The 13,817-nt window shown below is 46.7% G+C and overlaps 1 protein-coding gene across 3 annotated transcripts in view; it reads left to right on the top strand.

Annotated features, from left to right (window-relative positions):
• Nucleotides 1-13,817, top strand: part of Fsd2 (fibronectin type III and SPRY domain containing 2) — a 42,127-nt gene that overhangs the window by 17,494 nt on the left and 10,816 nt on the right. For all 3 annotated transcript variants that reach the window (XM_031387181.1, XM_031387182.1, XM_031387184.1), the window contains exons 7-11: nucleotides 2,332-2,487; nucleotides 5,354-5,488; nucleotides 6,203-6,353; nucleotides 9,383-9,516; nucleotides 11,248-11,380. In XM_031387181.1, the coding sequence (XP_031243041.1) occupies nucleotides 2,332-2,487; nucleotides 5,354-5,488; nucleotides 6,203-6,353; nucleotides 9,383-9,516; nucleotides 11,248-11,380 (709 nt within the window). The remainder of the gene's footprint in view (nucleotides 1-2,331; nucleotides 2,488-5,353; nucleotides 5,489-6,202; nucleotides 6,354-9,382; nucleotides 9,517-11,247; nucleotides 11,381-13,817) is intronic.

Raw genomic sequence — 13,817 nt, 5'->3', positions numbered from 1 at the left:
CCCAAAAACCAAAAAAACAAAAAAAAAAGAAAGAAAGAAAAGAAAACAGAAAAAAAAAAGAAAGAAAGAAAACAGAAGGTGGCAGGCTGGACAGGCACAGTACCTGGAGTTAACAATATGATATCCATGGTATCCATCACTGTGTGTATGGTAAGGGAATAGATCAGATCCTAAGTCATGCTCCCACCTCTCTCTCTCTCTCTCTCCCTCTCTCTCTCTCTATCTATCTATCTCTATCTCTATCTCTCTCTCTCTCTCTCTCTCTCTCTCTCTCTGTGAGTGTGTGTGTGTTGGGGTACATACTCACATGCATTCATGTGCACATGGATGGAGGCTAGAAAGTGACATTAGGCATCTTCCTCAATTGCTCTGCACTCATGGTTTGAAAAAGGGGCTCTCACAGTCTCTCCTGGGTTGTCAAGGCTGTCTGGACAGGAAGCTGCAGGAATCCTCCTGTCTCAAAGGCATACATAACTGCCTGGCTTTTCATGTGTGTGCTGGAATCTATACTCAGGTCCTCAGGCTGTTGGACAAGCAGTATACTGAGTCATCTCCCAGCTCAGGTTTCTCTCTCTTCTAAGGATCAGTAGTATTCCATTGAGCAGTAGTCCATACATACACTTTCTTTCTCCATTGATCTGTTGATGGACATTGGGTTGTTCTCTTATCTTGGCCATTGTGAATAAAGCTACCATGAAATAACAGTGTAAAATATCTAGAATTCCAATTTCAATTCTTTTGGATATATACCTCAATGTAGGATTAACAGCCCATTTGACAGTGTCTCCTCTCCCTCCCTCCTTCTGCAGTGCTGGGGACTGAACCCAGTAGCTCACACATGCTATGTAGGTACTGTGTCTCCGACTACATTCCCAGACCCTCTGGTTTTGAAGCTGGGGTCTCACTCTACTGTCCAGATGCTCTTGCACTCTGGCCTCCTGGGTGTGACATCACAGGCACCAGCAGTTTCTTGTTAATTGTTTGGTGGTTCGCCTTGCTGTTCTCCACACTGGTTGTATAAAGGTACATTTCCCTGGCAGTACACAGAGCTTCCCATTCTCCAGATCCTTTGCTTTCTGAACATGGCTGTTCTAGCAGGCGTGGGAAGATAGCTTTTTGACTTTTGTTCATGTGTTGTTTTTAGTTTTCTTGAGACGGGGTCTAGCTCTGTACCCAGGCTACCTCAGAACTCACACTGTGGCCCTGGCTCACCTCATGTTTGTGATCCTTCTGCCTCAGCCTCCCGGCTCCTTGGATTACAGACAAGCACCAGCACACATAGCACTCCGGTTATGGTTTTGATCTGCATTTCCCTCATGATGAGTGATGTTGAGCACCTCTTCATCCTCTTGGTGGCAGATTTGTGTGTCTTCTTTAGACTAAGCCCCATTCCAGGCCTTTGCTCATTTTAAAATGACGTTATTTAGGGGGCTTGTCTGCTTTGCTTGCCACTGAGTTTTGGATGTTCTTCAATGTTTTTGAATATCAGTTATAAATACTCCTACCTATTCTCTATGAGCACCAAGCATGCACACAGTACACAGACACACATGTAGACAGAACAGTCATACACACAGAATAATACAATGAAACAAGTGGCCACCCTGACCCCCCTCCTACACTGTTGGGAGCAACCTTGTCTGAATGTTAACTGCTCTGTCAGTCATAACTGCTTATTGGCACAAAAGTCTTGGCCTCCATGAGAAAGTACAGACCCAGTTGAGAACAAATGGCTATTAATCTTGCTGTTAGGTATCCAGCAACCCACTTAGTACCAGCATAGATAAGAACAAATAGTTAATTAATCTAACTGATAGGTATCTAACAACCCACTTTGTTATGGAAACCTGCTATAGATTTTTGCCGTTAGGTATCTAACAATTCATTCTGCTATGAGATCAGACATCTATAGGTCCTGTAGACAAGTGCTTAACTCCCAGTCCAGTTAGGGACAAAATAGGTATACATCATATAGACAGGTACCTAGCAACCTGAACTTTTCATCTAGCCAATTTCCTGGTCCTGAGAGCACCTGCACTCCCCAAAGACAAAGCGACCCTACTCCCTCCCCTCTTCCCCCATCCTGCTTGTATGAATATATAACCTGAGCGAGAAAAATGTAAAGGTGTTAGCTTGATCAGACTCCTTGACCTGCTGTCGGTTCTTTCGCGTTCCCTTGACTTGCTTTCCCTTGACTTGCTGTCCGTCCTTTCGCGTTCCTTGTCTCTCTTTTTCCTGGTGCTCACCCCTAGTCCCTGCTCGATCACCCCACAGGCCGGGGCACTGCACATAGAGCTCCTCAGTGCTGTTCTCTCCCTTTTCCTTTTTCAGCTCCCTCTGCTCCAGTGATAAATCCCCAGGCACCCAACTCAGCCACCGGCTCTTCAGTGCGTGTGTGCTGGAGCTTATACTCTGACGACACTGTGGAGAGCTATCAGCTGTCCTATAGGCCAGTGCAGGACAGCTCATCTGGCAAGGACCGAGCAGGTAAGGCCTAGGACCTGAAAGAGTGACTGCTGGCCAGAATGCTTCAGGAAATGCCCCCCTTGCTCTCTGGTAGCAGCTCTGCACCACCCCCACTGGGGAAATGGCTTGTGTTAGTTAGGGCTGGGGCCACCCTTCCACCAATAACCCATCAGCCCTTCTTCCTTGAGCAGAGTATTTGTATCAGCCATTTGTTAGTTATTTCTCTTGTTGCTGTGAATGAATGTCAGCTGAGAAACAACTTTAGGAAGGGAGGGTCTATTTTGGCTCACGTTTTGAGGGTACAGTCCACCATTGCAGGAGGGGCATGGTAGCAGGCCAGGAGGCAGCTGGTCACACTGTATCCACAGTCAGAAAGCAGAGATGAAAGCTGGTGTCTACCCACTTTCTCCTTTATATTCAGTCTAGGACCTCAGCCCACTAGATAGATGGTGGCACCCACATTCAGGGTGGGTCATCCCTCCTCAGCTAAACCTCTTTGGAAATGCCTTCATAGACATGCCCACAGGCTTGTCTCTTCAATGATTCTAAATTTTATCAAGTTGAAAATTAGGATTAATCATCATAGCTAGCTTCTGTTACTATAGCAAAAATCATAGATAAGTAAACTTTTTTTGTTTTTATTTTTTGAGACAAGGTTTCTTTGTGTAGCCCTGACTATCCTGCAACTAGCTGTGTAGACCAGGCTGGCCTCAAACTCACAGAGATCCACTTGTCTCTGCTTCCCTAGTGCTGGGATTAAAGGTGTGCACTGTTACCATAAATTAGCTTTTAAGGAGGAAACTTGGTTTTAGCTTGTGGTTTCTGTCTTTAATGACACAGAATTATAGCAGTGTGGCAGAAAAACTACTCACCTGATAGCATTTGTGGAGCCAAGAGGAACAAGGAGGGGCTGGTACCAATATCCCTTTCGAGGTCATGTTCTCAATGATTTAACTCCCTCCCATGAGGCCTCACCTCCTAAAGGTTTCACCTTCTAGGGTCGTAGACAAAGGACAGCCTCCAACACATAGCTATTGGGGGCACATACTTAAACCATAACAAGAAGGCCAGATCAGACTGCAGAAAAACTGCTCCCCAAACCCCACAACCCTAAAGTAATCAGGCTCCAGTCCTGCTGATAGGTCTTTCCAGTGTGAGTCGGGTCAGAGTGAGATTTCTAGGCTTGGCAGTCTCCATGTGACAGATTAGGATGGTGGAGGCTCAAAGAGAATCGAGCTGTCTATAGGTCGCAGTGAGTTGTGGCAGAGACAGGCCATCAGGTGACTGCTCACCGTTCTAAGCTGTGCAGAAGGCAGGTAGAGGCTCTGAGTTAAGGGTACACAGAATTTCTGCTCAGGGATCAGGAAGGAGGAGGGTTTTTTTTTTTTTAATTTTTAAAATTAATCGTAATACTATCTTTTATTATAGTTTTTAGTAGTTTTTCTTATTTGAAACTTCCATACATTTATACAATGTATATTGATCATATCTTCCCTAACCCACCACACTCCCCTTCCTTCAGAAGCTGACAACTACCTCCACTAGGTGTGGGGCCTCCAGGGCCCATCCCCCATCCACACTGGGTATTTGGTTGGCTAGCTCTGTGCAGGACCACAGCTGCTGTCAGCTGATGTGCGCAATAGCCATACCATGTCTAGAAGTAAGTAAGCATTTCATAGCTCTCTTCCCTTTTTGCCCCCTTGATTCTTTCTAAGCCCTCTTATTTGAACTTCCCTGAGCCTTGGATTAGGGCCATGGATATAAGATGACCCACCAACAGCTAAGTACTCAAAATTATTTATATATTTGTAACTGGCACTTTGGCCAGTTATGAATCTCTGCATTAACCATTGCCCTCTATAAAAAAGAAATTTCTCTCACCAAAGTTGAAAGCAACACAAATCTGTAGGTGCAAATATCATCATTTGGAGTGTAGTTTGATAACATGATCATTTATCAAAACTATGAGTATCAGTTTTTGCTCTTTAACAATACTCCCTACCCCTGATTTAGTGGCTTAAAATAACACATTTATTAATTTATAATTTTATGGGTTGGTTAGACAATTCTAGTCCAAGGTCCTCTGAATGCAATCAGATGGACCAAGATGGCCATATTCATTATGATTTTTAATCTCCATTGTCAATTTGAGGGATTTAAAATCACCATAGCAACACATTTCTGGCTGTGTCTATGAAGGTGTTTCCAGAAAGGTTTAACAGAGCAGGAAGACCCACCCTGAATGTGAATGGCACCATCTCATGGGAAGGGGTCCTAGACTGATTTAAAAAGAGAAAGCAAGCCCGGTACCAGTGCTCAGCACTGTATGCTGAGCATGGATACAGAGTGAGTAGTGGCCTCGTGTAGCTGCCATCTTGCCTTCCCTGCCCGATGGAAACAAACCCTTCTTTCCTTAAGTTTCTTCTTACCATGTAAAAATAACTAATATCTTCCCTCCGGCCTTAACTGGGACAGCTGCTGCAGGGTGGGGGTGGGCACTTTTTTGAACTCTCCAGATAGTGGCCTGAGGCTCATTCAGACACAGCAAGAGCAAAGTATATGCGCATGCGTGCATGCATGTATGCGCGTTCTTGGGAGGGAAGGAGGCTTGGGGGCTGGGGGTGGGTGGGTGGAGAGCAAGTCCCTCACTGTGTCCCAAGCCTCTTCTTGCGTCGTATTGTCACAGAACCACCGCTAAGCTGGTCATCAAGGTAAACCCAATTTCAAGACCTAGGCAGCCAGAGGCTCTCCGCACACGCAGGGTTGTGCCCACCCGCTGGGAAGGGAGGAATCTGCAGCCCAGGTTCCTCTTTCACAATGAGACACAGAAAAGTCCAGTGGCCTTTTAAGATTTGAATTCTTACTTTTTTTTTTCTTTTTCTTCCAGAGTTCACCATGACGGTCAAAGAAACATATTGCTCAGTGACAAACCTTGAGCCAAATACCCAGTATGAATTTTGGGTCATAGCTCAGAACAGGACGGGCCCCAGCCCCTCCAGTGAGCACGCAGTGTATATGACAGGTACTGACTGGGTTGTTCATTTTCATTCAAGGGGACACGGGCGTTGCAGGTTTCTAGACATGACTGGGATTTTCATCTCCTTTGAAGGATAGAAAGAGCTGTGTGTGGTTTTCTCCTCGCTGTACTTCACTAAACGCACTAGATCAACTAGCCTGGAGTGGCAGGGGCATTATGTTCATGGTTGGTCTGCAGGTATAATGACACGTGGACTTGTCTGCATTAAGTTACTTTTCTGTTGCTGTATTAAAACACCATGTCCAAGGCAACTTAAAGAAGGAAAGGTTTATTTGGGATTACAGTTCTGGGGAGATGAGAGTCCCGGCAGAGACACGGGAGCGGGTATATCGATAGGAGCAGGAAACCGAAGGCTCACATCTTGAACTGCAAGTGCAGAGAAGAGGGAGGGAACTTGAAATGGTGTGAGTCTTTACCTTCTCAAGCCCACCTAGAATGACATACCTTCTCCAGCAAGGCTGCACTTCCTAAAACTCTCCGAACAGGCCTACCAACTGGGAATAGAGCATTCAAATGAGCTAGGTGATGATAGATATTTATTATTCAAACCACCACAGGTCTAGTGAGCATCCTCAACCACAGGGATGTCCGAAAGGGATTCCCAGGTGCTTGCATTGCGTGGTGTTTGTCCATCGCTCTGAACAAAATGGCTGGAACTGAACCTAATGGTCGCTCGCATCTCTTTTCTCCTGTGTTTAGCCCCCTCGCCCCCCTCTATAAAAACCGAGGCAATCAGAAGCTGTGAAGAGGCTGCGCTGATTTGCTGGGAGTCTGGGAACCTGAATCCTGTGGACTCCTACACAGTGGAACTAATCCAGGCAGAGACGCCAGAGGCCTCAGGGGTGACTGAGTGAGTCTTGAGAGTCTCCACTACAGACGAAGTGTAGGGACAAGGTCACCATTTGTGACACACAGCAATCTTATTGAGGTTGCTTAGGATGCCCAGGAAGTAGCTAGGATGTTATTATTGATCATGATTGATGAATGCTGGTGGTGAAACCCATGTTGCCTTTTTTTTTTTCTTTTAAATCCAGTTAAGGGCTGGGATGTGGCAGAGTGGGTAAGAGGGTTTGTTGTGCACGTGTGAGTGTGTGAGTGTGAGTTAGGATCCCCAGCCCATGTACAAAGCTGGGTGTGAATCCTCACCTGTAACCCCAGTGCTGTAGCAGGTAGAAACAGAGGACCACTTGGTCTTATCAGCTGCTAGCCTAACTCCAGGGTCAACGAGATACCCCATCTCAAAGGAATAAAAACAACAATAAAGCCAAAACAATCCAGGCATGGTGGTGCACATCTATAATTCTAGCACTTGGGAGGTGGAGGCAGGAGCATTGGGAATTCAAGTGCATTCTCATCTTTATAGCAAATGCAAGCCCAGCATAAGTCTGAAACCCTGTCTTAAAAAAAAATTCCTTTCCATTCATGTACAAAGAATCAATCACTAAAAGCCTTATAGTATTAGAGAACCACAAAGATACATTTCTTGCCCTAAGGAGCTCATAGTGCAGGGAGGAAAATAAGTATAGGCAAACCAATACGCTACACGTAACACACAACTCAGGGAGAAAGAAACATAATGGAGGGAAAGGTAGTGGAGGCAGGGCCTGTGATAGCTGTTTCGACTGAGTCCAGGGTGGGGGGACTAAGCCTGAGCAGGGCAAGAGTGAGCCAGATGCTCTGGGGAGAGGGGAAAGGTTTTGTGGGCATGACCTGGGGGACAGGAGTGGGCTGGATACCCTACAGGAACTGGTTAATGTGACTGAAATTAGGGCATAGGGGAGAAGGGCATAGGAACAACAAAGGAGACTCAATGTACAGTATACAAAGGATACAGAACACTGTCTGGGCCTTCTCCACCAGTCTGAAAGTGAGAGGCCTTCATAAGTCTGTGAGAAATTGGACATGGTGGCCACCAGGGCCTACAGGTCCCAGGGGTCTACCACATAGCACCACAGAGGAAGCGTGGCTGCTCGGGCTTATAGCCAGGAAGCCAGAGGTCTAAAGCTTACAGGTCAAGGACTCATCCAGCTGGATGGCCCAGCCCCTGCCATGGAGTCCACGGTAGCTCTGCTGGAAGATGTGGGGGTGCACTGAGCTGTGTCATGAGAATATAAAAGGCCTTTGAGGCTAGCTGTTAGAGCAGCTGATGTAAGCCAGCTAGGAGCCTGTGAAGGAAAGCTGTGAACTTACTGTGGACTCTGGATGGGGCAGAGTGCAGAATGTTCTTCCCACGGGGGACCTTCAACAAAGAACTGCATAAACTATGGTAAGCGAGTACACTTGAATGCAGAGATATAGAGGGGAAGCCCTAGCATGTCCACATTATCTCTGTGGGAAAGGCAAAGGCCTGGGAGAAATATTCTTGGCTCTTCTTATATGATCAAAGATGATAAGACATAACATCTCCCTTGCTCGCTGCACTTGCATTTGCTTAAGCTAACTGTAAAGGTCACTTCATGTTTTGTTTGCTTAATAAAAATGAGATGTGCTTTGTTTGTACTTCTTTGGCTCAGATGTTCAGAGTCCCCTGGTTATCCCATGTAGATGGAGACCGTTTTCCTTCAATCCCCAGAGACTTATCCTTGATGGCTGGGGCTGGTAGAGAGCCTTGTAGCCTAACACATATCCTATGCATCTGTTCTTGCAGAGATCTGTGTGTCTATAACACAGCAAAGCTGAAGGTAGAAGTCAGGGGAGGGGGGTCCAGTGATTTGGACCACCATAGCAATTCAGGTTTCCTTCTCTGTTTATAATAACCTGGGATTGGACCAATCCATAAAGCTGGAGCCCTCAGGAGACAGGTTAGCAACTTGGATGGTCTGAGGTGCTGCTTACTCTAGAAGAACAAACTGAATCACATGTCCCATCATTGAAGGGAAGGCTAGTCACTCTTCAGAACTCAGCTTGTTAGTCACCACCACCCTTCCACACAGTAGAACACGCAGGCTTCTCGTGAATACCATGGGGCTCTCTGGAGCAATGTCTCTCTTCCCGCACAGACTGCAGGTTCCCTGGGAATAGGGATTATGTCCAGTTTCTCAGGGCATCTGGGATGGAAGGAGCTTGGTTAATCTACTGAATGAATAAGCACAAGTGTCTCTTTGGCCCAGAGCTGCAGTCTCCAAGAGGACATCCTGTCCTCTTGTATATGGGCATTCTCCTAAAGACTTCGGTTGTCCATTTCAGTTGAATGGAAATGGATTTGACAGCCACAGAATCCAGATGTTGTAATGAGTTTATATTTCCATACAGTCAACTGAAATGAATTGAATTATTCTCTGTGGCAGTTGGGTTTTGTTGTTGTTGTTTTTTGTTTTGTTTTTGTTTTTGTTTTGTTTTGTTTTGTTTGAGACAGGGTTTCTCTGTGTAGCCCTGGCTGTCCTGGAACTCACTCTGTAGACCAGGCTGGCCTCGAACTTAGAAATCCACCTGCCTCTGCCTTCCAAATGCTGGGATTAAAGGTATGCACCACCACTGCCCGGCTTGTGGCAGTTGTTTTAAACAAACAAATCTGTTCATAGATGTTCATACACTGAAAGATTTCTATGGGTCCTGGACTGTCCTACAGTTAGTGTACTTGGTCCTGCCCAAGGAGGTCATGGTCCTAATATGACCAGAGACGGACACTGGTCTGGGTACATACTCCACATATGCTCCACTAGACACATTGAGCACAGTGCTAGGTGCTTGGGAAACCTGGCTGAGGAGCTTGGAAGGAGACAGCCAGACACAGACTGGCAAGCACGCTGTGAACTGTGGGAGGCTTGCCCAGGGAGCTGAGCCTCTTGGCTGAGCAGTTGTGGGTCAAAGGACAAGGGGTGTAAAAAGGGTGGCTGGTGCCTGGGCTCCTGCTGACAATTGCTCTGCTTCTGTGCATAGGTCTGTTGTAGGCATCCCGACCTGTGAATCCTTGATACAGCTGCAGCCTAGACACAGCTATACGATCTACGTTCGAGCCCTCAACGTGGGGGGCACCAGTGCCAGAAGTGAGCCTGCTACAGTACACACCACAGGTCTGTAAGCCAGCCACACTTTTGGGACTCAGAGTTAGCCACTTTGTTGCAGATTCAGTGCTAAAGTGTATCAGAAGACCTAACTATCACATTCTGGACAGATCAGACATCAAAGGGTCTCCTGAGTCATCAAAGCCCCAGAGAACTTGGGTTGGCTAAGTCAGTACTAGAACTCAAGGCCTTTCTCCACGTCCCTCAAGTACCAGAGGCTATCCACTGGATCTAGGTGGCCTATATATTTCTTACCTCATGGGTTGTTTGGTTTTGTTTTTTGAGGTGAGGTCTTGCTCTGTGGCTCAGGCTGGCCTCAAACTCAATATGTAGTCAAAGTGATTCTTCTGCCTCTTACTGCTGGGCACACCTGCTTTGGAAGGGATTTTTTTTTTAAAGTTTATTTATTTATTATATGAAAGTACACTGTAGTTGTCTTCAGACACACCAGAGGGCATCAGATCTCATTGCAGATGGTTGTGAGCCACCATGTGGTTGCTGGGATTTGAACTCAGGACCTTCAGCAGAGCAGTGCTCTTAACCACTGAACCATCTCTCCAGCCCCCTGGAAGGGATTTTTTTTAATGACATTCTCAAGAACTGCAAGTAGCTGAGGCCACCCCTTGCTACTGTTGTGAGAACAAGCACCCTCCCTGTTAGAAGCCAACTGAGTCTCCACTGTTCAGCCTCCTCCCTGCCTCCGAGCTCTGTCTGACCATCCCATGTGCCTTCACTGTGTCAGAGAACTGGCATGTCCTATGTCCAAGTCCTATTGAGCAGAGACCTCATTAGAAACATCCACCGCAAAGCCCCACCTAGCCTTGCACCCCTGCAATGCTAGGGCTCTGCAGCCTGAGCTTCAATGCAGCTTCCAAAAGCCTCCCAGAGCAATTCAGCTCAAGCCAGCTGAGTGGGTGGCCTCCAGGTGAGCAGCGGAAGCAGAGAGCCTAGCCAGTGTTTGTGAACAAATGTCCCTTGGCCGAACACTTTCACTGAAACACACTGAGCCTCTGCCCCAGTTCCCATTGGCAGGAGGAGAGGTCTGTCAGTGACACATTCACATTCCAGCCTCACGGATGGGAAGAACAAGCTGGGTGTTTTGAAATTACAGATGCTTGCTCTAAAAAACAAACGGAACAATACTGAGAGCAGAGAACAAAGGCACAGCCAGCTCTGTTTCCTTTCAGAGGCTGAGGCAGGAGAATTGTTACAAGTTCAAGGGCGGCTTATGAGACAAAGTGGTTGCAGATGAGCCTGTGCTATAGTGTGAGACCCTGTTTAAAAACCAGTAACAAAAAGCAAATACCCTCAATTTGGTTTTCCTTGGCAAGGTTAGAAATTCTTACTCGGGTCCAAACACTCAGAGCCTGCAAATTCAAAACCTGGTGTCTGGGATCAGAGAGGTGAGTAGTTCAGTCTGACTTCTATCATCTACCAGCCTACTTAACCTCCTGAGCCTCAGTTTCCTCATCTACAAAATGGGGACAGTAACGTCCCTATCTAGGTACAAACATAAGGGCTAAGGGAGAGACGATGTACAGATTGCATGGTATTAATTGTACAAGTCCTGCCCCATAATAGTGGCCACCCTATTCACAGGTTGATCATTTCTCTGACAAGGGCAGGAGGTTCTGTGCATCCATGGGGACGAAGCCACATGCTTGGGTAATGCTCCTAGGCCAAGCTGGGAAAGTCCTGCCATAACAGGTTGGAGCTTCTCAATGTTCCCTTCCCCCACAGGAAGCTACTTCCAATTGAACAAAGACACCTGCCATCCCTGGCTGACCATTTCTGAAGATGGGTTTACAGTGGTTCGAAGTGAGAAGAAAAGCTTCAGAAGGGAGCCGCCACCCAGCAAGACGCAGTTCACCAGGTATCTGACTGCCTTCCCGGTCCCCATGGAGCTTTTGGGAAACGTAGCTAAACGCCCAGAAGAGGGGACTGTGGTAGCCTTTGCCAGGGAAGTCCCAAGCTGCGGGCACTATGGAGTAGTCTGAGCTATGCCAGACTGTCAGGTCACATAGCACAGGGACAGACACCAGGCACTGAGCACTCTCTCCTGTTGCTGTGAAGTTGTCCCCTTAGTCCAGCGGTTCTCAACCTGTGAACTGTTGGCAGTCATATGACCCTTTCACAGGGGTCACCTAAGACCATCACAAAACACAGACGTTATGATTCATAACTGCAGCAAAACGACAGTTATGAAGTAGTAACAAAAATAAGTTTATGGTTGGGGGACTGTACTAAAGGGTCACAGTATTAGGAAGGCTGAGAACCACTGCCGTAAGTCTTGTCTTCTCCAAGAAGAGAATTCAGCCAAGAAACCTAGTGCTGACAGAAGTTCATTTGTGAAAACAGTTCATGGCTGCAGAGCTGGAGGGAATGGCCCCAGCACAGTAGGTTCTTTTGAAGCTTCTTAATGAGTCTTATGAATATTTATGAGGCGGGCCGCCTGCTCCTAAGGGAGAGGTGATTCTTTCCCTCCCACATCACGGTGGACAAGATCCCTGTTTTAGAGTATGTCTTCTGAGCCTCTAGAAAAGCCAAGAGGATCCAGAACCATTGATGCAAGTGATACATGATGTCAGGTGTTCTAAGGATTTCCAGACATCTTGTTTGCCCACATGTGTGACAGTTGGGAAAGCATCCTGGCTACTTAGTTTCTGGTGTAGCAGGAAGAACCAATGCTAGCTCAAAGAGGTTTGCCATTCTGCCCTCCAGGAAACAGGAGAGCAGTGGTTCCTCACAGCTAGTTGTTTGCCTGCCCTATCAACCTCACACCAAAGATCACATCGCCCTTAGACCAAAGCAGCAGGTTAGGCCAGATCTAAAGGTGGTACAGAAAACTGTCTTTGCACTTCCATAAGGCCCGAGGGCAGGTTACCTGGCGGGCGGTCTGTCTGTCTCTAGAGCTTGCTAGCTCCTTCCATTTGTTGAGATATTTGCTTATATTATTCTTCTTTCTTCAAGGAGTTGTAAGAGGCTTAAAATAAGGGCTACTATATAATAGGGAAAAAGACAAAAGTAACAGAAGGAAAGGGAGAGATTAACTCCCAAGGCTGAATCAATTTCAGAGCCTAAAACAGTAAAACATAGCCCCTCTACTTCCCAGTGGTCAGAGGAAAAATTAAGAGTTCAGAGGGTCTGCTGAGGAAGAAAGCTGGAGACAGGCTCAAGGCTGCCGGCTACACTTGCCCTCGAAAGCCTTTACTTAGGTGAAGTCCTGTAACCAATCACAGACAATTTCAGAAGTCAGTGTTAGGTCAATGCTGGAGTGTACTAAGAGAAGCTTTTCCTGTAGACTAAGCATGGGTGGAGAAGCAGGTGGAGAAGGTTTAAGAACAGAACAGTTGTGTGTACTTAAGGAGGTACAGGTGCAATCAAGTGAGTCTAGCATAAGTGGGTTTTCAACTTATTTTAAGAATCTCGCCAGGCAGTGGTGGTGCACGCCTTTAATCCTAGCACTTGGGAGGCAGAGGCAGGTGGATTTCTGAATTTGAGGCCAGCCTGGTCTACAGAGTTCTAGGACAGCCTGGGCTACACAGAGAAACCCTGTCTCAAAAAAAAAAAAATAAAAGCAAAAACAAAACAAAAACAAAAACCAACCAAACAAACAAGACTCTCATGTGGCTATGGATGAGCTTGACTATCTCATCTTCATTCCTCTGCTTTCCAAGCACTGGGATGACTGGTGGCTCACCAGCGTACTTGACTCTGGAAAATGCTTTTTGATCATCTTTTTTTGTATTCTGCTTCTTGAGACATGGGAGAATTTAAGAGCCCTGGTCTTGGTTCTGAGGAGGTCCAGGTGAGTTAGAAAGCCCCATTTTAATCTCCAGTTCTAGTGGATCTGGAATGGCTGTGCTGTGTGTGCAAGGGAGGAGGGGGAGGTAGTGTGGACTCTTCAAGCAGGTACTCATCAGACATGCCTACAACAGAGGAGGCAGAGGAACACAGGCATCCTTGGAGCCTGATCTAGTGTGTTTTCCATTGCTGTCATCATGACCAAGAGCAACTTGGAGAGGAAAGGGCTTATTTCATCTTCTACCTTCCAGTCTACCAATGGAGGGAAGTCGGGGCAGGAACCTGGAGGCAGGAACTGAAGCAGAGACCATGCAGGAACAGCGCTTACTGGCTTGCTCCCCATGGCTCACTCAACTAGCTTTCTTACATACAACCCAGAACTGCCTTCCCAAGGTGGCACTGTCCACAGAGAGCTGAACTCTCTCACATCAAACACCAACAAGAAAATCCCACACAAAGTTGCTCATAGGCTAATTTGATGGTGGCATTTCCTCAATTGAGGTTCA

The sequence above is a fragment of the Mastomys coucha genome, unplaced genomic scaffold, assembly GCF_008632895.1.
Source record: "Mastomys coucha isolate ucsf_1 unplaced genomic scaffold, UCSF_Mcou_1 pScaffold21, whole genome shotgun sequence".
Lineage (NCBI taxonomy): Eukaryota > Metazoa > Chordata > Mammalia > Rodentia > Muridae > Mastomys > Mastomys coucha.
Note: the sequence above shows the minus strand (reverse complement) of the source record. Positions and strands in the feature narration are given on the sequence as shown.